Here is a 24,649-nt window from a genome sequence, read left to right on the forward strand (position 1 = left end):
GTGCACGCCACTGCAGGGGTCTGGGACTCCACTCCAGGGTTCTGGGATTCCAGCGTCCTGGCCTTCCACCTATCAGGTGATCACGATCACACTGCAATCACAGACCTTTAGTTGGTCGCTCTTTTGCAAGCCCTGCCTCTTGGTATACGAGCAGGAGCAGCAGGCAGGAGGCCCATTCAAAGCATTATCTCAGGGTGCTACAAATGTCTATCTACGTCCTGTAAGTAGACTAACTTAGAAATAAAACTAGTGTTGACTAATCGACAAATGACTCTTATTTTGAAGAGGAAGAGGAAGTCAGTTTCGGTTGTAGCCACACGCTGTCATGACAGTCCTACTAAGTACCAAGTGGTAAACAAGAACCCACGTGGATTAAACACAAGCCTTTAGCCAAAGTTCATATATTTACGATATGAAAACCGTGCATATCTGTGACTTAAACAATGTACACACTTTGGAAGTACGTTAAACATGGAACCTGTGCGGCATTAGGTGAGTAGTTAATTGTATATGTCTCATGCTGGCTCAAATCATCAACAACAGCTGCCCAAACTGAACTTCACTTAGCCTGCCTATATCATGCCCTTAATTAGTGCTTGTACTTGCAAATGTTTGGCCGCCGTGCCAATTCTTATAAACATTTGAGTTCATTAGTTGAAGAGGGTCTGCCGTGCACTTAACCTGACTCCGCCAGATGGGGCAGCAGAGAGTACACTGGGTTCCCCCCTCCTGCTCCCATCTGGGAACTCTCAGGCAGACTTGATGCCCGGCCACAAAACGGCCTGGCCAATCAGCAGCAGCTTCTAGCAGCTTCTAGCAGCAGCTTCTAGCTTCTAGCTGCTTTGAATTTGTGTGAGAGAAAACGGCAGTAGCCGGTCGAGGGTTGTAAGACCCGCAGTTGCAGGGATGTGTTTGCCTTAAAGCAGTGGTTTTCAACCAGTGGTCGGGGGACCACCAGTGGTCCATGAGGGGGTTCCAGGTGGTCCACAGCTAAATGATGGAGAGTTGGTAACCAAAGCATGCAATTTACGTGAAATCTTTCACAGACGTTCCTACTAGGCTGAGGAATATATTATATATCCCACCCTTTTCACATTGGCCTGTTATAGCGCCACCAACAAGTGGACTTTTGCAAAACACAAGGCGTAAGAAGAAATGGCACCCTGTTCACATTGGCCTATTATAGCACCACCAGGAGGCCACAACCTGACCTGCCCTGGTGGAAACCTGTGCCCAGAGGGGCACTTTATCTAGTTAGATCTTCAACTCTAAAGAGCTAAATCGGTGATTAACCACCTCCGCTGCGTGTCGGTGAATTATCTCCCGACAATGACCACCTAGGCAGATATTATCCCTTACATAACGAACCATTTAAGAACCATTATTCTTCTGTGTGTATTTAGATATAAACAAGTGTACTTATTTCTTAAACAGCAGCTGGCATGATTTAATACAATGTAAATGCATTCACTCAGTATTATTGATATTTTATAAGATGTTTTAACTGATAAACTGTTTATTACATTATTAAGTGTAAAATAAGTATAATGAGTATTCTTAATTAGCCTATTAACATGCTGTTTTAATTAGCTTGGTTTTTTCAACTGATAAAATGTAATACATATTACTCTTCAACAGTCTGGCATCATTTAAAAGAAAAGTTCCAAATAAAGTTATTTTCGGTGTTGCCGATTTTGGTTTACTTTGCTTCATACCCACTAAATGTTTACAAAGTGAAAGGGTTATTAAGTTACAATGCAGGCTTCATATGTTGTGTAAAAACACAATCAATTACATGTGTCTTTGAAGCCCTGCACACTGTTTTTTTACGCGTGCCATTCAAGTCATTGCTGTCACCACAATGTCATCACAATGCGTCGCATCGTGGCCTAAATATATACAGTAGGGCTTCACTGTGGTTCATGTATGTTTTGTGATAATAATCTAAATCTGCAAGATATAGTAACTCTTTTTGGCTTTTCCCTCCAGGGATCGCCACAGCGAATGATCTGCCTCCATCTCACCCTGTCCTCTGCCTCCTTCTCTCACACCAACTAACTTCATGTCCTCTTTCACTACATCCATACATCTTCTCGTTGGTCTTCCTCTAGGCCTCCTGCCTGGCAGTTCCAACCTCAAACATCCTTCTACCAATATACTCACTATCCCTCCTCTGTATATGTCCAAACCATCTCAGTCTGGCCTCTCTGGCTTTATCTCTAAAACACCTGGCATGCGCTGTCTCTCTGATGTACTCGTGATCCTATCTCCCAGAGAGAGAGAAGTCTTCTCCTCAGTGTCTCTAAACCATACAACATAGCTGGTCTCACCACCGTTTTGTACACCTTCTCTTTCATTCTTGCTGATACTTTCCTATCACACATCACACCTGACACTTTTCTCCACCCATTCCAACCTGTTTGCACTAAGTTTTCAAATAAGGAGTAAAAAGTACAATATTTGCAGTGGAGTAGAAGTAAAAATTCAGGAAATTGTACATACTAACGAAAGTAGAAAAAAAACTCAGAATTGTACTCATGTACAAATAATACTTGAGTATAAATGTACTAGGTTACTTTACACCACTGCGTCTGAGCGCATTGTATTCTCAAATGTTAGACTACGCAGTTTCAATAATAAATTCTCTTAAATGTTTATAGATTTATCATGACCACATGTCATGATATGCACGTTGTATGTATGCACGTTGCACACACATTTTATCATTGTTGGTGTCATTAATTTATAAAATTAATGACACCCACAACCTCTGCACGCGTGCAGGTACTTTACCACTAACTTAAAGGGTAAGACCACTTTTGTAGAGGTTTGGGTTGTGTAGTTACCTTGCCATGATGTAACTCCAAATGTGGACAAGAAATCAAAAATAATTTCTCCAGTGATTAGAAATTGATAATTCAAAATATGCTCCTCATTGACTTACATTGTACGCTGAAACAGCTCTCAAAGTCACTCTTTTAGTACGTAAACAAACACAAACAAAGTTGTTTCAGACAATATAGAGCAACACCAAAACTCATGTGGTTTTATTTCTTCATAAAAATGGTAACTTCCTGTTGATTTTACTATATGAAGATCTGGATCCGGATCCATGGATCCAGTCCGGGTTTTCTTCTGAATAAAAATGGACAAATCAACAGGAAGTTAACATTTTTATGAAAAAATTAAACCACATGAGTTTTGGTGTTGCTCCATATTGTCTGAAACAACTTTGTTTGTGTTTGTTTACGTACTAAAAGAGTGACTTTGAGAGCTGTTTCAGCGTACAATGTAAGTCAATGAGGAGCATATTTTGAATTATCAATTTCTAATCACTGGAGAAATTATTTTTGATTTCTTGTCCACATTTGGAGTTACATCATGGCAAGGTAACTACACAACCCAAACCTCTACAAAAGTGGTCTTACCCTTTAAGCCACCCAAGCACCCTAGCGCCTACATTATCATGATTTTATTTTGATTATAATTGTTTGCCTGCTGCTTGTGCTTTCACTGTGTAATCAAATCTCATCAAAAACCTAATCTCATTGTAACAAACATGTCCATGAGGCAGGTTTAAACCACTAGGGGGCGAAATGGCCTCTGATTCTCTCCAAAGAGCAGACTGAGTGGTGCAGCTTGGCTACCATTAAAAAATATGTGTGAGGCTTGTGCAGCAGGGTTCGTATGTGTCTGTACTGTAGTCACAGTGCAGTGGTTTTCAACCAGTGTTCCGGGGACCACCAGTGGTCCTTGAGGGGGTTCTAGGTGGTTCCCACTCCCCAGCTAAATGATGGAGAGTTGGTAACCAAATGCCCATCATAATGGTCCATTTGATTTCATTTTACACTCTCAAGACTGTAAAATGTAATTTTATGCTCTCAAGAGTTAAATTATTGTTAAACATCTGCATTACTTAATTTCCTAGAAGTCTACACAATTAGAGAATGTAGAAGACTTGTTATTTTGATCAACATTTACCTGTTATCTCTCCTATTGTACCAACATCAATACAGCATGGAATTGTGGACAAAATCTCATCCAACAACAGCAACATATTCCAAGTGTTGGGTCTGAGAGGCTAAATCTAATCAAAGGGTGGTCTACGTAGAATAAATAATGGACCTTGATATGAAATGGGTTGAAAACAACTGGTGTAGTGAGTGAGAGTGCAGTATGTACTCCCTCTCGCTCTTGCACACACACACACGCACGCATGCACGCACGCGGGCCGCACGCACGCACACACACACAGACACATACACATACACACAGATTTATGAAGGGTGATCATGTAAATTGTATCTGTTCCTTTTTCGGTTTTGCCACAAGTAACATTGTGGATACAACTCTCATTCATGTGAACCTATAGGGTAAATGTTGGACAACTAACTATCTCTCTCTCTGTCTCTGACATATGTGAGTGAATTGTATATAAAAGTGTTTATGCTATGCCCAGTTTCAATAATGAATTATCTTAAATGTTTTACCGGTAGCTATATAGATTCATCATGAAGATGGCAGCTGCTACATTGGAAGGTGTAGTGTTAGCTCAGAGTCAGTGACCACATAAGTATGCATGTTGCACACACACATTTTCTCACCGCCCCTTTTCTGTCATTCATGAACCCAGGGTAATGTAAAATTAATGACACTGTCAGTTTTGCACCTCTCTTTTACACCTTAGTAATTCAGACTCCATCTCACCCTCTGGCAGTCCTGTCTGCTTGTATGACTCCTTTGTTATGTATTGTTTGATAGATGTTATTATGAATATGTTCATTATAGATTAACGTGCTTGACCTCTCACCATCTCTCTCTCTTTCTTAAAGAACATCAATAGGGGATGTCCATAATAGTTCAAGGTCATTGTATACCGGCTGTTCTCACCGCCGCTTGGGCCGAGCTATATCCTTGGAGGGAAAAAATGGTCCGACTTACACCTAATCAATCTTTTGGTATAGGGCATTTTCTATTTTCTGAACAGTAAGGATTCAGTTGGTAGGCCTAACTCCTGTTTTTTGAACGTCATTATGTCTAACAGGAGGGATGGGCATAATATGTAATCACAGTCACAGCTCCAAATCACAAGCTGCTCCTCTGCTAAGAATACATGCCAAAACACTTAGGGCCCTAGCTGTTTCACACAATTAAACAGATTCATCACGTTTAACTTTATTGTGACCACAGGTGTACAGGAGGTGAGATATTCAAGTTGGCAACATTTTGCTTGACTCTCAGCACAGGAGTCACATGATGTGTTCATTTTGCCTGACTCTCAGCACAGGAGTCACTAATGTGTTCCAAGTAGTGTTGATTTGCACATTTTGTCATATATATATATATATATATATATATATATATATATATATATTATATTATATATTATTTTAATACAATTTAATTTAGTTTTAGTCATATTTTAGTCATCTGAAATGCTTTAGTTTTTGCCTAGTTTTGGCCAGCTGTTTTATTGAGAGTTCTGCCAGCCTCCCCGTTTTGGCTGATCTGAGCCGGCGGGGGGGGGGGGGGGGGGGACTTTGAAGATATACCTGTAGATATGGTCTAGGACAGGTCACAGTCAGCAATGAGACAGCCTAAAGGAGAGAGAACCTGTCACAATGGTGCCAGGAGAATAACCTGGCTAATGTCTTGTCGACATTAGCCAGGTTATTTGCATGTGGCCACTGGTACTATACTGCCAGTATACTCCTAAAGATAATCAGACAACTGAAAGAGGTAAGACATTTTTTATGATAAATGCTAATGCCTATGGTGCAATAGTGCAATATTGGGGGATAGAATCTAGCAGTACCGAAGAAGTTCAAACTGTGTACATTTTGACAAGATGTTTATGCAAGACTATCATAGTTGTATGGAACACACTAGTGTCCGAAATAATATGTATTGTCGTATCAAGTATTTCTTGTGGTGTGCTGCTGTGGAGCAGGTACTCACAGTACCAGTGTCATTCTTCTTATAGACACAAGAGGGTGGAGTTATACAAGTGGTGCACCACTGGAATAAATATGGAGTGGAAGGTTTTCTTGATAATAAAAATGTACACCATTGTGTATTCCTGGAGAAAGTGTCATCAGGCCATGTACATTTTAGAATAATTAAGTACATTTATTATAATAATGAAACGACTGGGAACAAATGAATGCCACAGACGAGAAACAGTCTAAGTCCACACTATTGATCCATAATGTATAAATTATAGATAAGGGTTCAGGACAACAAGACCTTTTCGTGGAGGGGTCAGAATGAAATTTGGATTTAGACTGTTTTTAGTCTGTGGTACTCAAATAATAATGCATTTCAACCTTGATGAATCCAAAACTCATCTATTCATAAAACTTCAAACTCAACATTTTAACCATGAGAAATTAATCAAAAACACCCATCCTTGGTTCTGTTGACTCATTCTGCCCTCCTAATATCTGAGTGGGCCATGTTTTTTTTTGTTGAGGGGTGCTAGCCCCTCCTACAGCTTTTTTGAACACATTTACCATTGACAAATGAAAGGAGAATTCCTCATCACATTTGTGCTGACCTCATCACATTTGTCATTTGTCATTTAGCCCAAGGAGTGTTTTTTGTGCGAAACTAATGCTTGGAATGGATTCAAAATCATGATGACCCCCTACACACTGTGTCCCTTTTTTCCCATATATGGAGACTTCTGTATCTGTCTCTCTGTGTCCCGTTATTCCCATATGGAGTTCTGTGTCAGGCATGCCCAAATATGGAGTGTTGTGATGTCAGAACAGGCCAGCTCCATATATGGAGCCTGGGCAGGGGCCCTGTCCAGAGTCTGGGCAGAGAGGACTTTTGTGGCGGTTCTGGACAACCGTGGGTCCGACCGACTTGACACCGGGCATCGCACTAAAACAGGAAATCCTCATAGGAGGTAAAATGGGGAAAAAAAACATATACAGTGAGGGGAAAAGGGGTGGGTGGGGGATTCAGGTATTACGGGGGCCAGTTTCGAATTGCAGCCGTCCGTAGGTGCCCTTTTAGAGCGGTTTTGAAGGAGTCAAGGGATTCACATGTCTTAATGACTGTTGGTAGGGCGTTCCAGATGAAGATAAGGTTAGGATTAGGCATATTTTACTGAGGTTAAGGTTTATAGGAATAGGGACCGTGAGGATAAGGTTAAGAATAAGGTTAGGTTTAGTCGCTTAGGCATAGTTTACTGAGATTACATTCAGGAATGCCAGGCAGAGACCGTTATACGTTATACTATACGTTATACTCTTCCACTTGGACCAGTGCTTGACATGGTGCAAGGAATATAATTTAGGGTAAAATGCTGTCATGTCGCATTATCTGACCATAAGAATCCATGCTCAAGTGTGTAATTGTTTACACACCTTCCCCTGATTATATGTTATTGATTAGGTCTGCAAATGAATGTTGTACACAGATACATTATCTCTGCATGCATACCATTGCCACCCAGGGAGAGTAGGCTACTATTGAGAAAACATAAATGCGAAACAGTTTCACACATCACATGATAGGAGAAGGCAGACCAGCTGGGCCAGGTAACAGAGGGCATGTTCAGCATGCTTTCAGTTCAGCATGTGTTCAGCATTTGAATGAAGATGTTTTGTTGCGGTGAATCAGTTTCACATCCTGCATGTTTATACGCCTAAAATGTATTAAAGGCTAACCTGCAGCGAACACGCAGAGATAACGGACTCAGAAAAATGTCATATCCTACTGTACCATGTCAAAACATACAAGTTTATTCTACCTTAGTTTTGCTCGGCAGACATCTTTCTTTGTATACCCCAGGCATAAACCCTGCCCCCAGTCACCATGGCAGAGATTGTTTTTCCAAAGTAAAGAACTGCAAAATGAAGAGCAGGAGCTCACACAAAAGCAGCCATCTCTCCGTGCCACCATGTCATCACCCATCATCCTATGAGTTTCACCTCTGTATTAATTGTGCGTTTAAAAACTTGTGCTTATGAGAAATTCATTACTGTCATAATAATTAATTCTCCCAACCTGAGCACCACCCGGTGACATTTCCATGTAAATTACTGCCAATGTGGAAACGTCCAATTAAATTCCCAATAAAAAGGGACACGGCACGAGTCATTGGAGGCTGACAGTGAGAAAGACTATCTCGGTTAAAAGGATCAAATAAATGGACAGCGCTGCAGAACCGAGAATAGTTGACGGCTGCACATCATTTATAGCTCCCTTTTAGGATGAAATATACCGTGGGATAAGCGGTTTGACAAGGAAAGAGTCTCTTCTATGACTTCCACTCTGTTTCTGTTGCAAAACAAAAAGAGACCATTATGTTATGGTTGAGTCGTGTTGGGGTTGTGAATGTTTTTTGTGTAATGTCTTTTTTAGTCGTACAGGCTTTACTGGAGAAAATAGTATATGTACAGACTTTCTCTGGACAGGTGCAGAACAGATAGGCCTAACATTTTGGGAAAGGAAACGTGAGTGATACAGTAGGCCTACTGGTCCCCATGGGGACTTATATCTACTGTTACAGTGTATACACTAATACTATTCACCCAACAGATGGTTATATTACTCAGAAGGGGAGCCGTTAGGACCCTGACTTTTATGTGTCTCGCTCTGAGAAGTGTCAACCTGGGCGAGACGAGGCCCATGCCGCTGGCATATAGCGATCCGGGCACCTAGTCTGCAATGCAGCATGGGAGCGTGTCACGGGTTCGAATCCCGATCCCGAGGACCTGTGCATGCTGCGTGTCACTCCCTATCTCTCTGTCCCCATTTCCTGTCAGTCGAACTGGCCTATAAATGAAAATATAAAATCTTAAAAAATATAACTGGGTGAGACGAGTGACCATCTGATTCCCAAACAGCCCCTCTAGCCATTCAGACTTCTAAATCAGTAGTTATCACACATTTTCATGTCAAGGACGCCCTAAAACACGTCCCAGTTTGAATGGGTTAAAGAAGAGTAGTCCAGTACACTGTTTTCACATTGCAACGCAATTTAATTGATACTATGTTTTGCCGTTTCGGGTCATCCGGCCTCCATCACACATCTGAACCAACAAAGGAAATGGAACAATTAAAGTCCAATCTCCATGATTGGTTTGCTTTGCCAAGCAAGCATGGAGATTGGACTTTAATTTTGCTTTGCCAAGCAAACCAATTAACAACAGGGTAAGGTTAATCAACATTTACAGAGGGAGACGGACCCTTGTAGGTGATAGGGTAAAAGCAATTAGTTATCACCGTTAAAGCAGCAATCCATATGTTTTAACCATGTGCAAATCTGGATATCCTGCATGGGAGACAAAACATCTACCTGCAATCTAACAAAAAACAGGCTTTATATATTTATCAATAGCCTATAAGATAAGAGATGAGAGGCCATCTCCGAGTCCAACCACTGCAGGTACACTAGTTATTTCATCAACTCTACCATACTTATTCACCAAAAACAAAGTTCCGGATTGCGGCTTTAAGCATTAGGCTATCATTTTGTAGAGTGCCTGCCTCTGCATCAACGTCAAAACGAAAAGTGTTCAGAGTACCATTGGAGAAACCAATATCCTGGAGCAGTGGTTGTCAAACATCTTTCATTTCAAGGACCCCTGCCACTCTGAGGCCTCATTCACACGTATCAAACACAGATCAAACAAATGTTTGGTCGTTATTTTTTTTAGGCCACCACAATGCTTTTCCAATGGGAGTCACATGGTTTGACCAAACATTTGTGTTTGATGAGGGGGGAGGGACAGAACACCACCAGCAATCAGCAATCAAACCCAAATGTTTGATCAAACCATGTGACTCCCATTGGAAAAGCATTGTGGTGGCCCAAAAAAACGAGTGTGAATGAGGCCTGAGGTCTCATTCACACGTATCAAACACTAATGCTGGTGGTTGGTGATTGGTCTTTGATACGTGTGAATGAGTCCTGAGAGTGTGCCCTTACGGGTTCCATTTGTTCCCTCCCCCAAGAGTTACAGACAGGTAAGGGTCCATTTGGAACCCCCTCAAGGAACCCTGGTGCTCCTTGAGCCGCACTGTCCTGGGGGAATATTACGAGAACCTCAGTCTCACTCCCAGTCAATGTTTGAGGAGTCATTTTGAAAATGTATCAGGTAGTTAACTCTACCCATTGTTACCGCCCATTATTAAGTAAGTCATTTTAATTTATATAGCACTTTTCACAGAGAAAACTCACAAAGTGCTTTACACACAGAGAGTAAAATCAACGAAAAATAGTACAGTACAGAAATACTGACTGTAATCCAGGTTTACATCTGCCAAAAAAAATCGCCCATACAATGAATCGGTCTCAGAACAGGACAGCAAATAACAACACAAACATGGAAATAACATCATGAAACATCTGGAAATGCCTGTGCAAAAGTATAGTGTTAGCCTATGAATAACACATTTTCTTTGTTTTCTATTCAGATAGCGTCTGCATGTGCTTACTTGTGATGTGATGTCTGAGTAGGCCTAAGTGCACACTGCGCTCACGTGTTTGTGCACTCGCTATACTTGTTTGTGTCAAAAACACTCCAAACCATTTCCTAACGTGCTGTATGCAAATGAACATGAATTACACATTCAAAACATCTGGTTGTTGAAGTTGTACATATAGTATTGAAAATATCTGTGTCTAACAGCTGTAAGGCTAATTTAGATAAAAGCATGGCAGGGAATTAGCCTTCCCTGCCACGTGATGTGCACACAGTGCATGTGTCTGACACACGGATGGTCTGTAGAGTCTACAGACCATCCGTCTGAATGCAACATGCAACAATGTTGCAACATTTACCATTTGTCTGTTTGTCTACACTCTACACTACAGTGTATAGACAAATGGTACATGTTGCATTTATAAAGCACCTTTATCCAAAGCGCATTGCATTCTCCATTCAGCCATCCACACACGCACACTGTCTCACACACGCACACGCGCACATGCATACGCACGCACACACATACACACACAGCTGGTGGTGGAAGAAACTATGCAAGGCACCGCCTAACCCTAACCGTACGCGGAAGCCACGGGTGAGTCTTGGGGGTTTTAACCGGACACGTATGCCGGTCTATTGGTACGTCGGAATAACAAAATCAGTATTGAATAATAGAACAGAGTCATCTGCACTATATCACATTCAGAATCTGAATGGGAGCAAAATAAAGTGTGTAGAGTTCACGTCTCAACAACTTGAACTTCAGATGTTTTTTTTTGCTCTTCAGAACTTTTTAAAAGGCACACAAGGATGTTTTGTTTTGCGGCAGCAGCATTTAATATTATACACACGCGGGCCCATGTTGCGTACCTGCGTACAAAGTATACACATTCACCCGCAAATGTGTGAAATGGGACATTCTGCATAATGAGTACTTGCTACTTCTGGTTCTTAAAGTACATTTTGATACCAATACATTTGTACTTTTAGTAGTAAAGAAGTAGAAGTAAATTCTGAATTCCGGACTTTTACTAAATTCTGAATTCCGGACTTTTCCCCCAAAGGGACTTTCCCCCAAAGGGACTTTTTCCCCAAAGGGACTTTTCCCCCAAAGGGACTTTTCCCCCAAAGGGACTTTTGGGACTTTTTCCCCAAAGGGACTTTTCCCCCAAAGGGACTTTTCCCCCAAAGGGACTTTTGGGACTTTTTCCCCAAAGGGACTTTTCCCCCAAAGGGACTTTTCCCCCAAAGGGACTTTTCCCCCAAAGGGACTTTTTCCCCAAAGGGACTTTTCCCCCAAAGGGACTTTTGGGACTTTTCCCCCAAAGGGACTTTTTCCCCAAAGGGACTTTTGGGACTTTTTTCCCAAATGGACTTTTTCCCCAAAGGGACTTTTTCCCCAACAGGACTTTTCCCCCAACAGGACTTTTCCCCCAACAGGACTTTTCCCCCAAAGGGACTTTTGGGACTTTTCCCCCAAAGGGACTTTTCCCCCAACAGGACTTTTGGGACATTTCCATTCAGCCATCCACACACGCACACTGACTTTTGGGACTTTTCCCCCAAAGGGACTTTTCCCCCAAAGGGACTTTTCCCCCAAAGGGACTTTTGGGACTTTTCCCCCAAAGGGACTTTTCCCCCAAAGGGACTTTACTTTTCCCCCAAAGGGACTTTTTCCCCAACGGGACTTTTCCCACAAAGGGACTTTTTGGACTTTTCCCCCAAAGGGACTTTTCCCCCAAAGGGACTTTTGGGACTTTTCCCCCAAAGGGACTTTTCCCCCAAGGGGACTTTTGCCCCAAAGGGACTTTTCCCCCAAAGGGACTTTACTTTTCCCCCAAAGGGACTTTTTCCCCAACGGGACTTTTCCCCCAAAGGGACTTTTGGGACTTTTCCCCCAAAGGGACTTTTTCCCCAACGGGACTTTTCCCCCAAAGGGACTTTTGGGACTTTTTCCCCAACGGGACTTTTCCCACAAAGGGACTTTTGGGACTTTTCCCCCAAAGGGACTTTTGCCCCAAAGGGACTTTTCCCCCAAAGGGACTTTACTTTTCCCCCAAAGGGACTTTTTCCCCAACGGGACTTTTCCCCCAAAGGGACTTTTGGGACTTTTCCCCCAAAGGGACTTTTGGGACTTTTTCCCCAAAGGGACTTTTTTCCCAAATGGACTTTTCCCCCAAAGGGACTTTTGGGACTTTTTCCCCAACGGGACTTTTCCCACAAAGGGACTTTTGGGACTTTTCCCCCAAAGGGACTTTTGCCCCAAAGGGACTTTTCCCCCAAAGGGACTTTACTTTTCCCCCAAAGGGACTTTTTCCCCAACGGGACTTTTCCCCCAAAGGGACTTTTGGGACTTTTCCCCCAAAGGGACTTTTGGGACTTTTTCCCCAAAGGGACTTTTGGGACTTTTTCCCCAAAGGGATTTTTTTCCCAAATGGACTTTTTCCCCAAAGGGACTTTTTCCCCAACAGGACTTTCCCCCAAAGGGACTTTTCCCCCAACAGGACTTTTGGGACATTTCCCCCAAAGGGACTTTTCCCCCAAAGGGACTTTTGGGACTTTTCCCCCAAAGGGACTTTTGGGACTTTTCCCCCAAAGGGACTTTTCCCCCAAAATGCCTCTGAGATTCTTGCCTCTGTCAATTTTAATGTTATACTATTTCTGTAGATATTTGATGTAATGGGTGATTTCAGCCAAGCACTAAAGTATCAGACAATTGGCTGATATAGGTATTGAACCAAACATGGAGCTAGGAGACTACGCAACCTTTCTCGCTTCCTCTTGTTTTATCTTGTCTCTCTGAGAATAGTTAATAATTTAAACTCGGAGGGGTCAGGGGCTCAATAACTGACAGAGTGGTGATGAATAAACAAAGGGAGAGCATCCTTTCAATGAAATAATTAACACTGCCTGAGGCAGACCTGTATAGATTGAAATGTGTTTTTCCTTGTACCTCAAATTGATGTATTGCTGTACTTCTTTAGATTATTTTTTTTGTGGCTTTCGCCTTTATTTTTTTGGAGGGACAGACAGTAGGCTGACAGGAACTGGGGAGAGAGATGGGGGGTGACATGCAGTAAAGGCTGTCAAACCCGCGGCACACTGACAGACTGGATTATCAGCCAAGGTGCCTGGACCGCTGAGCCACGGCCCAGGCCTAGTATATTTTGATGAGAAATATTTCTTAAAGAGGGAGTGCCAAAATTGTGGTATTTTTCCAGTTTTTCATGTATATGAGCCTGGTGACAGTACTTCATTAGACACCCTGGAGTCGTTTTTATGTGCAATGGTGTATTAACTTTGTATTCAGGGTTTCTTCCTGGAGGCTGAACCCTTGACAGTCAAACGGGCCAATGAAATAAACAGTAATATAGTGACATCACACTATCAGCCCCTCCCCTAACCCCTCCACCTTTATCATACAACTACAGCTGTGGGTGCAGCTTAGTTCAGATGGATCACCACCCACCAGGCAAACCAGGCATACTTAATGAACTGGTGGGCGTGCCCACATAAAAACAACATTTTAACAAATACTGTACACACCTCCTTATATAACAATGATGATCTGATGATCATGTTTTAGGGTGGAAAAAAATCACAGCACTCCATCTTTATGTATGTTCTGCATATAGCCTATTTGCTCCACCTTTTCATTTGAAGATGTGCCACTGTTGATACCAGTTTCGACAAGTGGACCTAAGTACTTCAGTAAATATATTCTTTCATTTCAAGGAAGCGCTGCCTTCATTGATTCCCTTGATTATTATTCAAATTGGACCCGTCTACTCTTACACATTCAGAGATAGATAAGACGGATAAGCAGTATAGCAACTGCACACTAACTCGGATATTTAGTAGTCCACACCTGTTGTCATGCCACGGGCTCCCAAGTAAATAGCCTGCTAGAGAACCATTCCATGTGAAAATGCCCATCTGAGCATCTCAGGGGGATTTACTCTTTCATTTCAGAGGCCATTTTTGCCTCCTTGCCTTTTCTATATTCTTTCCACCCTGGGGCAGCTTATACCTGCATGATTGACAGATTCTGCCCAAGGTCTCGTAGGAAAGACAGATTCCATCTGAGAGTTCAGTTGCCAGGGGCTACGGGTTCTCTCGCATCCAGTTGCCATGGAAATATATATACGGAGTCCCCTCTGTCTGCCTGAAGGTGGCGACAAAATCATGCCTCCATTCAGTATCCAGAAGGCAAAGCACTCACTCAAATGGAAATTGCACTCACTGGTGTGTGGCACTAACATTTCAAGTGTGTTGCAGTCACATTCATTTCAATAAAGGAAATGTTGCCGTTGACCATTTTAAAGCTGTGCGTGTGGATTTATGGAGAGCGACTTCACTCCAAAATGTTATGCCTTATAGTGTTGCGATAAATAGCTCTTATGTTACAATAATGTAATGTAAACAGTGTGTGCCTGGGCGTGACTGATACAATGGCCTATCAATTTAAAAGAGCACTGCCGTGCCACTGTTGCTTGTGACAGAGATAAGAGAAGAAGAGGAACTGTTCAGCATTGCTCGTAACCACTTCCATTTACTGTGGCTGCTTCTTCATTTCTTTGTTTTCACGCATGCACGCACGCACGCACACACGCACGCACGCACACACACACACACACACACACACACACACACACACACACACACACACACACACACACACACACGTCACACACACAGTCCTTTGAATACACTGAGGAAGCAGCTGATAAGTTCAACTTAATTTATACCTCGTTGTACGACCCTGTCGACTTTTTCCCCCGGTGGAAATTTCCAAAATATTTATTTTTGGCAAGGCCATGTAAATGAGGCTTTACCCTTGGTTGCCAATGACAGACGTGACAGAAGGGGAGACAGTGACAAAGACAAACGGCATTAAAGCTAACAGCTCTCTGCTGCTGCATGTGTCTGAAAACCCGAACTGTCACCTATAGTGGTCAGCTTCTGTACCAAGTAACTCCTGTCCTTATGCAAATAGCCCAGGTGTTCCCAGAACAATGGAAAAGGAACAATGTGCCAGTCAGCAGAAACGGGCTGGCATGGTCCCCAGGGTGAGTCCTCATATGGCATGATACATGCAGGAATGCCTCCAACTAATGTTAAGTAAAATATGATTCCCTCTGTGTTTTTGTTACAGTTAACCTGTGTTTTGTGGTCGAGAATTTGTATTTTCTGCTCTGCTGTAAACTGCCTTTTGTTTGAATTTGTCAAAAGACCTGTGTCACATAACGTTCCATTTGTCCTGTCTATTCTCCAATCGCATGTATAGTACTACTATGACACCAGTTCATCCGACATCATGTCTGGGGACCAGGGGTCCAAATGGACCCTTACATCCATAGGTCTGTAACTCAGAGAGTATACAAATGATTACAGTAAATTTCACTCAGAGTTACATTAACAGTACACTGAGGGTTTTGCAGTGCAGATGGCGATCCCAGACATAAAAACATATTGTCAAACGGGGGTCCGTACGTGGCCTAGTATATATAGTCTATATAGTAGAGTGCATATCAAAACTGGGGGTCCTTGAAATTCAAAAGGTTTAGTGCTTTAATTAAAGTAGTAGGCCTATATAGTTCTCCCCCCCAAAAATTACTTATTTCCTATCAATTGCACAGTAGGCTACACTACACACCCCATGAAACCATGAATTCATGGAGCTCTTTTAGTTTTCTCGCATTCCCGAGCCAATACTTTATTGGTCATCAAATTATTTGTTAAGGGATGCGACAAAACAAACACAATTTCCATGAATTCAAAGTTTTCACGGGGAAGTAATGTTTTAATGGATTGCATTTTTATAGCGCTTTTCCAATTCCATTCATTCATAGAGTGGGAGGTGAAGCGGCGAACAGACAACGCCAGCGTCCTCACTTTCCCCATTCACACACCAATGGTGGCAAGCTTACATCGACCGACTTATCTGGATTCTGGAGGCAATGTGGGGTTCAGTCAGAGAAGGAGTAGTCCGCACACAGTCTTTGCTCCAACAGTGTTTATTTTGTGTGGGGTTCATGTCTTGTCCATGGACACTTCGACATGTGGACAGGAGGAGCCGGGATTCGAACCGCTGACCCACGGATAATTGGACAACCTGCTCTACCTCCTAAGCCACAGCCACCCCTGTTTTGTGTAAGCTACCCCTTTAAGACATCTTCTTTGGAAGCACTTTAAAGGCTGTAGGTAGGACTACCCACCAGATGTCTATGCCTTTTGGCAGCATGTGGCTACTTTGTTTGTTTACTCTATCAGCCAGCCTGGCAGGTAACCACTGTCCCGAATGCTGTTTTTCTTTCTAAAAAACAAATATTGAATGTGACTGTCGAATTCCATGAATTCACCAACCTCTGTGTGGTGGTAAACACATGAAAAATAAGCTGTTTATCTTCCACCCTGGTGGGAACAAACTGGTTCCGCTCAGAAAACAGCACATGCATGCACGCACATATACGCAGTACGCACACACGCGCACACTGTCTCTCTCTCGCTCTATCTTTGAATGCACAAATTATTTCACAAGGGAATAGAGTTCAAGAGGTTGACATACATATATGTAGGCTACACACATTAAAGCCTGGCCTTGGTTTGACCAATATATCAGTGCATGTGGCTGATGTTATGCCAATTACTTGAGGTATCGGTAAGTGTAATTAATTATGCAGTTGATAGCCTATGTCCCAATTTGCAACCACTTTCAACCTGGTGGCACTAATTTGGGCATTTCATCGTAAGCCAACATTTTTCAAAAATAAAAAAATAAAATCACTTAAATCAGACAACACAATGCGACGTGTTGTGAGCTTCTTTTTTAAAGAATATTCAATGTGTGAGACATGGTTGTTTTGTGGTTACTTCCCATGTTCTAGTGAGTACGGAAGGTAGTATATTTCACATGGCTGCTCACATGCTTTCACATGCTGACTCTCTTTGAACTACCATGTGTGTGTGCAGTGCTGTGCACAACTGTTTGCTTTGCAACCACATTGAATGTGTGTGTGTGTGTGTGTGTGTGTGTGTGTGTGTGTGTGTGTGTGTGTGTGTGTGTGTGTGTGTGTGTGTGTGTGTGTGTGTGTGTGTGTGTGTGTGTGTGTGTGTGTGTGTGTATTTTTTTCAAATTGATTAGAACAGGGGTTTTCAACCCTTTTCATATCAAGGCCCATTATTTATTTAGTTGATGACATTTAAGCCTCTCAGACCCCAAACGTTAGCCGATTTTGTCCACAATTCCATGCTGTATTGGTACCCTACGATAGGAGAGATAACAGGAGAACATTGATCAAAATAACAATTCTTCTCTTTGTGTAGACTGCTTGTAAATTAGGTCATGTAGATGTTTAACAATAGTTTTACTCTTGAGTGTGTACAATGAAACCACATTGGACCCATACGGGTCCATTTGGTTTCATGTTACACTCTCAAGAGTTAGAGATCTATAAAAATGCAAAATGTTCTTACCAACTCTCCATCATTTAACTGGGCACCACCTGCATGGAAACCCCTCAAGGACCACTGGTTGAAAACCACTGGATAAGAACATTTATCACTTTTTGACCAAATATCGGTTAATACATCTGTAATCGGCTGATCGACTATAGGACTCTCCAAAATCGGGACCCGCCCCAGCCATCTTCAGACCCAAAAATCATGCAGGCATCGATTCGGTCAGAATCAGTATACATGTCTCACTTCAGGGGAAAGGCACGCTCAACTCAGACAGACGCATGTGCTGTGCAGTGCAGATTCAAAGAAAACGTATAGGAAGAGAATAAAATCCGCACTCTCATAGTAAGAGTCTTGTTTAATAATGATGACGATCCGCAGCAGCAGTCAAACCAGATATCTCTTGGTATTCACATGGAAACTCTTGTCTTGTCCACCCTGTACAACAGCTAGCCTGGCTGGCTGCACAGCACAGCAGAGAACTAGAAAAAGTGCCCCTCTGGGCACAGGTCTCCCAGCCGGCCAGGTCAGGTTTATTGTGGCCTCCTGGTGGCGCTATAATAGGTCAATGGGAAAAGGGTGGGATTTATTCCTCAGCCTAGTAGGAAAGTGCGTGAAACATTTCACGTAAATTGCACGTTGCGTGCATGATTTGATGGTTTGCAGGCCAATCCTGCAAACTTTGGAAGCCAATGTTAGCCAATTAGGATGGAATATGAAATATCGGACAGATCCGTCTTGAGCACATGACTACAGAGATACTGTGTAACGATTTTTGGACAGACTTTTTGGAAAGTAATATCAAAGAAATTTGTTTCCAAAAGTCGGCATCCTGGTGGCGCTATAAAAGGCAGATGAGAAAAATGCAGCTCAAGGGTTTTTCCTTAATTGGCCTCTAGGGAGTGTGCATGCAATGTTGCACGCAGATCAGTGCAGCTTTAGGTAAAAATGTGAAAATCTGTCTCATGGTGGTGGTGGTGGTGGTGCTAGTATACCAAGCCGTTCTGGAAAATATGGGGCAGAGATTCGTCGTTGGCATCTAGGGAGTGTGTGTGCAAAGTTTGGCATAGACCGGGTTAACGGTGCCGGAGATTAGCTGTAACGGACAAACGGACGGACACACGGACGGAGTGCAAAACATACTCTCCCCATGTCTTCGGCTGATGGAGACAATGAGGACGAATATACTTTAGCTACATGCAGTAGCTCTTTGGCCACAGACAGCACTTTTCAAGGCACTACCGCACGCACGCACGTATGCGCACGCACGCGCGCACACACACACACACACACACACACACACACACACACACACACACACACACACACACACACACACACACACACACACAAGGTGGGACGATATCGTGATATATTGCTGAGGACATCTCTTGCAATATATAGAATATCGCAACATATAGAATATCGTGATATTATCATTATCGATGGCCTAATATCGACACAGATGAGATATCATATCGTGAGGTACCCATATTGTCCCACCCCCCTGTGCCATGCACACGCACAGTTGTGCTGGTGCTGCATAATAAATTACGTGCACACGCACGCATCCGCATGCATGTGTAGTGTGTGCACTGCATGGTGTATATACATCCATCATGACAGTCTAAACTCTAAACAAAGAGAGTCAGCATGGCACTATGTGAAATATGCTGCCTTATACTATAAGGGCATGCAAGGACACGGGAAGCATACAGCCACAAAACCTCCAGCTATAGGTCTCCCTGGGTGACCCTACAATAAAGCTTACAGTTAGTTTGTTGACCATCACTCAGTCAATATTATTTGAATAATTGACATGGTTGGAGGACAAAGCACAAAGGTGACACAGGTGCATTAGTCCATACTAAGATAAGTCTGTCTGCATCATCTCTGCACCTCTGGGTTTATATATTGTGAGCCATTTCTCACAAGCAGCAGCCCACCTGCATCCTATGAAATCATGTGGGTGCTGCCTGCTCGTTTATTATGACATTCTTCTACCTATTGTGCAGCATGGACGCTTTTCACCAATTTTTTTTAGGCACACCATGTTCCATAGTACACTCGAGTCAAACAAGGACACAGCGTCTGAGAAATAATTTATTACGACCTTAAATTAGGGACTAAAACAACACAATTATAGCCTATATAAAACGAATCCACTGCTTTTTTCTGCAAGATGGCTTATCATTTCCAACAAGCCAAGAACATTTGACACACCAATGTCTTAACGATATTTTAAGAGCACTTGTTTCCACAAATTCCGCAACAATATTGTAACGGTGCCACCTTAAAAGTTACACACACTCTTCTCTCAGGTCTCGTCCAATTGACTATTTCGGAGATCAGCTGATTTTTTTTACACTGCCATTTTGTCCGGTGGAGGAGCGGCAGAGTGTATAGATCCCATAACCTGGAGGGTCGGTCGCGCTGTGATTGGCTAAGGCGGTTGTCAGGGGAGACAGATGTTGACCTTTTCCCTCCCGGGTCAGTTATTTGAAGTGGTATCCCCGCCCCCCTGGCTATTATTAATCACTGAGATAAAAAAATCCACTTATTATGATGACATGACTTTTGTCTTTTATGTAACAAATTATTTCCTGAAAATGTGGATTCGCAATCTCCTCTCTCTCCCCCTCAATGTAATTCAATTCAATTCATACGACAAGCTAAGCATAAACTCCAAAAAACAAATACTTTGCCACATACATTGCCAAAGTTAGTGTGAAATAAAACCAAAGGCAACTTTGCAATCAAATATAATACGTACACAATATAAAAATAAAAACAGTTTTTTGTTTCTTTTGCTGCTACGCAGGCACGCACGCACGCGCGCGCGCACGCGCACACACGCACACACGCACACACACTACAGACCAGTAAGACGCCCTGAGGGTGAGAAGCGACCTAACCCTAAAGGGCGAGGTCGCGTGCACGCATCCGCCTGGGTGACGGCAGAGTCGGGCAGACTGCTGGGCTAGCGCTGGCGCTTTGGCATGGGGGGTCAGATCAACATATGGAATGAATTCTGTATTGGCCATATATGGACTGTGTCTTGAGTGTACAGGGTTTCATGAGGTCAGATCAGCATATGGAATGTCAGAACAGGAAGGACGGGTGGGGAAGGATCAACATATGGAATGTCAGAACAGGTCAGCTCCATATATAGAGATCTAAGGGTTTGAGGTCAGATGTAGAGACAGTTGCTGGCCGGCTCCATATATGCAGATCTAGGTGATGATCCAGTCTTCTCCATGTATGGTTTTCCAGGGTTAGATGAGGTCAGTGTCGTGATTTCATATATGGAGATGGCCATGGTGGCATCACGTGTCACGAGGTGTGACCATATATGGCGTGCGTGACTATGGACGGGAGATTCAGGTTTTACTTATTACGACCTATGGTCGCAATAAGTAAAGAAAACGTACAAAAAAAAGATACAAACATAAAATAAATACAATAAAAAATAATGTGAAATCCAGCGGTTGCCTGGTAACTACTACTATCCAATCACGGTGCAGCCGACTCCGTCCGCCCCGTCCCTACAGGCCATGGGATGGAAGCCAGCAGGAGCCCCAGCCAGCCAGGCAGCCAGAGAGCCAGTCTGCAGCCAGGAGCCAGCCGGAGGAGGAGAGAGAGAGACCCCACTTCTTCTTTCACAAAGCCGGGGATAGACTGCTGCTGCTGCCGCTAAAAGAAATACAACAAAAAAAACCCACCGATAATGTCGAGGCGGCAACACTTATAACTGACACACAACCACGTACGGGCCGTGGAAGGGAGAGAAGACCCACCAAACTGTCATTTGAGTTTCAAGAAGGAGTTAAACAAAAAAATTCAAGTCACTTGAATGCTAGCTCCGCCGCTAGCCCGCCACCGCTAGCTCCAGAGAGGCTAACTCCAGAGAGAGGCTCTCCTGTCGTTGGTCGTTCCCGGAGAAGCAGCAGCTGTCAGCGGGGCTGCCAGCCTGCCACCAGCCGCCGGCCCTCGACATTGATTAATCTCCTCTGGTTGACTTTTATTTTTTATTTTTAAGTGTTATTATTATTACTACACAATGTGCCGCCGGTCACTGGCACAGCTCCACCACCACCAAGGGAGGTTTTAGCACACATTTCCTATTTCCATTCTTCTTGGCTAAAAGCTTTTCTGTTTTAGTCAAGCCAAAGGAAGCCAAGTTGACGTGGACGATCAGGAACTCTGGTGGATTTCCCCCCTCCTCTCTTCTATTCCTGTGTGATTGTTTTAAAAACTGTCTCGGTTGCTGCCTACAACAACTGTGATTTTTTTTTGTTGGGTTCTCTTAATCCCGGGATTAAATTCTTTGTTTTGTGTTGGTTGAGCCAGAGAGTAAAGAAGAAGTAACAAACCCAGAGGAGGGCAGGTTAAAGCTATGTTTATTTGTGGCCAGAAAGTGAATAATTCCAGTGTTTACAGCAAATCACACACAACACACCGTGGGACTCTTTCTCTTTCCTGGTTCGAGTGCTGCTGCTGTGACGGAAACATTAGCTAACACAAACTAGAGGCTTTTAGATTAGTTGTGTTGTGTAGTGTGTGAGCGGTGTTTAATGTGTGTTTAGATGTGTGTGTGGTTGTTTGTTTACTAGAATAGATACATGACGAGATAATAGTTGACTTGTTAAGGGATAATAACAACAAAGTCAGAAGAAGAACCACCAATTATCCGTTTAATTGCTGGCTGGTTTCCTTTTTCTTTTTTCTACATCCAAGAGGTTTGACATAATCTTTGTCGTTCCCTGGCTGCCACCTGTGTGTGACCTGACTCCACCTGAACAGAACCAAGAAGAAAGAGGGTTTTTTCTTTCTGTCAAACGAACCCCATCACCTCTTCCCTTCTTGACAGTGAAGTCACGTCTGTCCATCCGAACCCCCCCACCCCACCCCCCAGGGACTATAAGATCCATTGATCGGATCATTATTGTGCTATTTTAGCTGAGAGAGGCGAGAGAGGATGTCGGGACAGTCCATCACAGATCGGATCGCGGCTGCACAGCACAGCATGACCGGGTCAGCCATCAGCAAAGCGTGCTGCAAAGCCACCACACATGAAGTCAGCGGACCCAAAAAGAAGCATCTCGATTGTGAGTATATAAATACGAGTTATGGATGGTTGTGAGCTTCTTCTGTGTAGCTTACTACTATATTACTAAAGCCTCACCACATATTACCCATGTGCCATTTTATTTACTCTTTATACTGCATGCAACACCAGCATGGAACGAACCAAGAAGTATAAATGAGGCTTTAAGAAGTCTGTCAGGCCAGGTTTTTCTTTTAAAGCAGACAGACCGGTCCTATTCCTATCTCAGCAGCACACATTCCTTCACAGTGGATTCCATGCAGTGAATCCGTCTCTGAAGGCATGGCATTCAAGGTAATGTGTGTGTGCGGGCTGGACTCTATAGTAGATTGTGCATTGAGTAGATTGTGCATTGATTTTGTGTACACACACACTAGACTAGACAGTAATGGTCTGGTCTGCCTGCCCTACAATAATACAGTGAACACCATTTTAAGAATTGATAAGGAAAATAAAGCCTCCAGTGAGAGAGAAAGTGATGGCCAATATTACTCTCATCATCATCATCATATTTGCAGCCTGGCCATAGTTTATCCTAGACCAGTGGTTTTCAACCAGTGGTCCGGGGACGACCAGTGGTCCTTGAGGGGGTTCCAGGTGGTCCCCAGCTAAATGATGGAGAGAGCAACAAAATATTCTTTAGTTTTAGGTCTGCAAGGCTAAATCTCATCAAATGGTGGTCCGTGGCTCAAATGCAGAATAAATGATGGACCTTGAAAGGATGAAAAAGGAAGGATGATATGAAAACCTACCACCCCTTCTCAGCTCTCACACATGACTCATTCACTCACTTTCTGGTATCACAGACAATTAAGGCAATGTGGTTCTTTCTCGTAGTCCTCTGTATTAGTGATCAAGGAAGGAGCTTAAACTTGTGCTGTGTTGCTTGTCATAGCTATTAATACGTCACAATTTGTAAGAGTAAGAGTTGCGGCGAAATGCCTCAAAATTGTAATTAAACATGGCTAGTAAAGGACAGGCTATATTATCAATCTGCTGCTCGGAAGCGATGGAGACAGATCTCTGCATTTTTTAAGGTGGTAAAATCGTGACGGTGACATAGATTTCCTCAAAGTCCAAAATATGGCCTGCATGAAAACCTTGAAAAAAACTAAAAACAATTCACCAACCCAAGCGGTGTGTTGCGTAATCGATTACCAAAGTGGTTGTTTTGGGGAAACGCACGTTTTGGTTCACTAAAGAATCTGGGTATGTGAAAGCGTTAAATCGTTTGAAGACAAGGCGAGTTGCGGCAACAGCGAGGCCCAATTTTCCCGTGACGTGCGCCATGCAGCCAGAGCGAGTTGAGTTGCCAGGCCTTTGTGTGTCGATGATGAGTGCGCTGCCAACGTCTGAGATGACAAGCTGGAGGACGGATTGGCTATCAGTAGAGAATAGAGATGCTCCGATCAATCGGCCACCGATCAGTGATCGGCCGATATTCATGACTCAATCTGTGATGGGCAATTTACCCTATCTGGAGAAACTGATCTTTTATATCATTTAAGTGGTATAAAAGTCAGATATATAGTATAATATTCAAATTTCCCCCTTGTGCACAATTTCGGTATCGGCCGATCATGAGAAAAACAATCGGTGATCGGGATTGGTCCCAAAAAACCTGATCGGAGCATCC

General features: G+C 43.0%; 1 protein-coding gene across 8 annotated transcripts in view; it reads left to right on the forward strand.

Annotated features, from left to right (window-relative positions):
- The first annotated feature begins 32 nt into the window (after positions 1–32).
- The window catches only part of LOC306913598 (phosphatidylinositol-binding clathrin assembly protein), a 155,533-nt gene continuing 130,916 nt past the window's right edge, over positions 33–24,649 (forward strand). For 7 of the 8 annotated variants that reach the window (XM_079490359.1, XM_079490363.1, XM_079490361.1 and 4 more), the window contains exon 1: positions 21,513–23,014. In XM_079490359.1, coding sequence (XP_079346485.1) covers positions 22,885–23,014 — 130 coding nt within the window. In that variant the 5' untranslated portion in view covers positions 21,513–22,884. Of the gene's footprint in view, positions 493–21,512; positions 23,015–24,649 lie in introns of those variants that run through there. The other variant, XM_079490360.1, reaches the window with a different exon arrangement.

Source organism: Electrona antarctica (assembly GCF_951216825.1).
Source record: "Electrona antarctica genome assembly, chromosome: 21".
NCBI classification, from domain to species: Eukaryota; Metazoa; Chordata; class Actinopteri; order Myctophiformes; family Myctophidae; genus Electrona; species Electrona antarctica.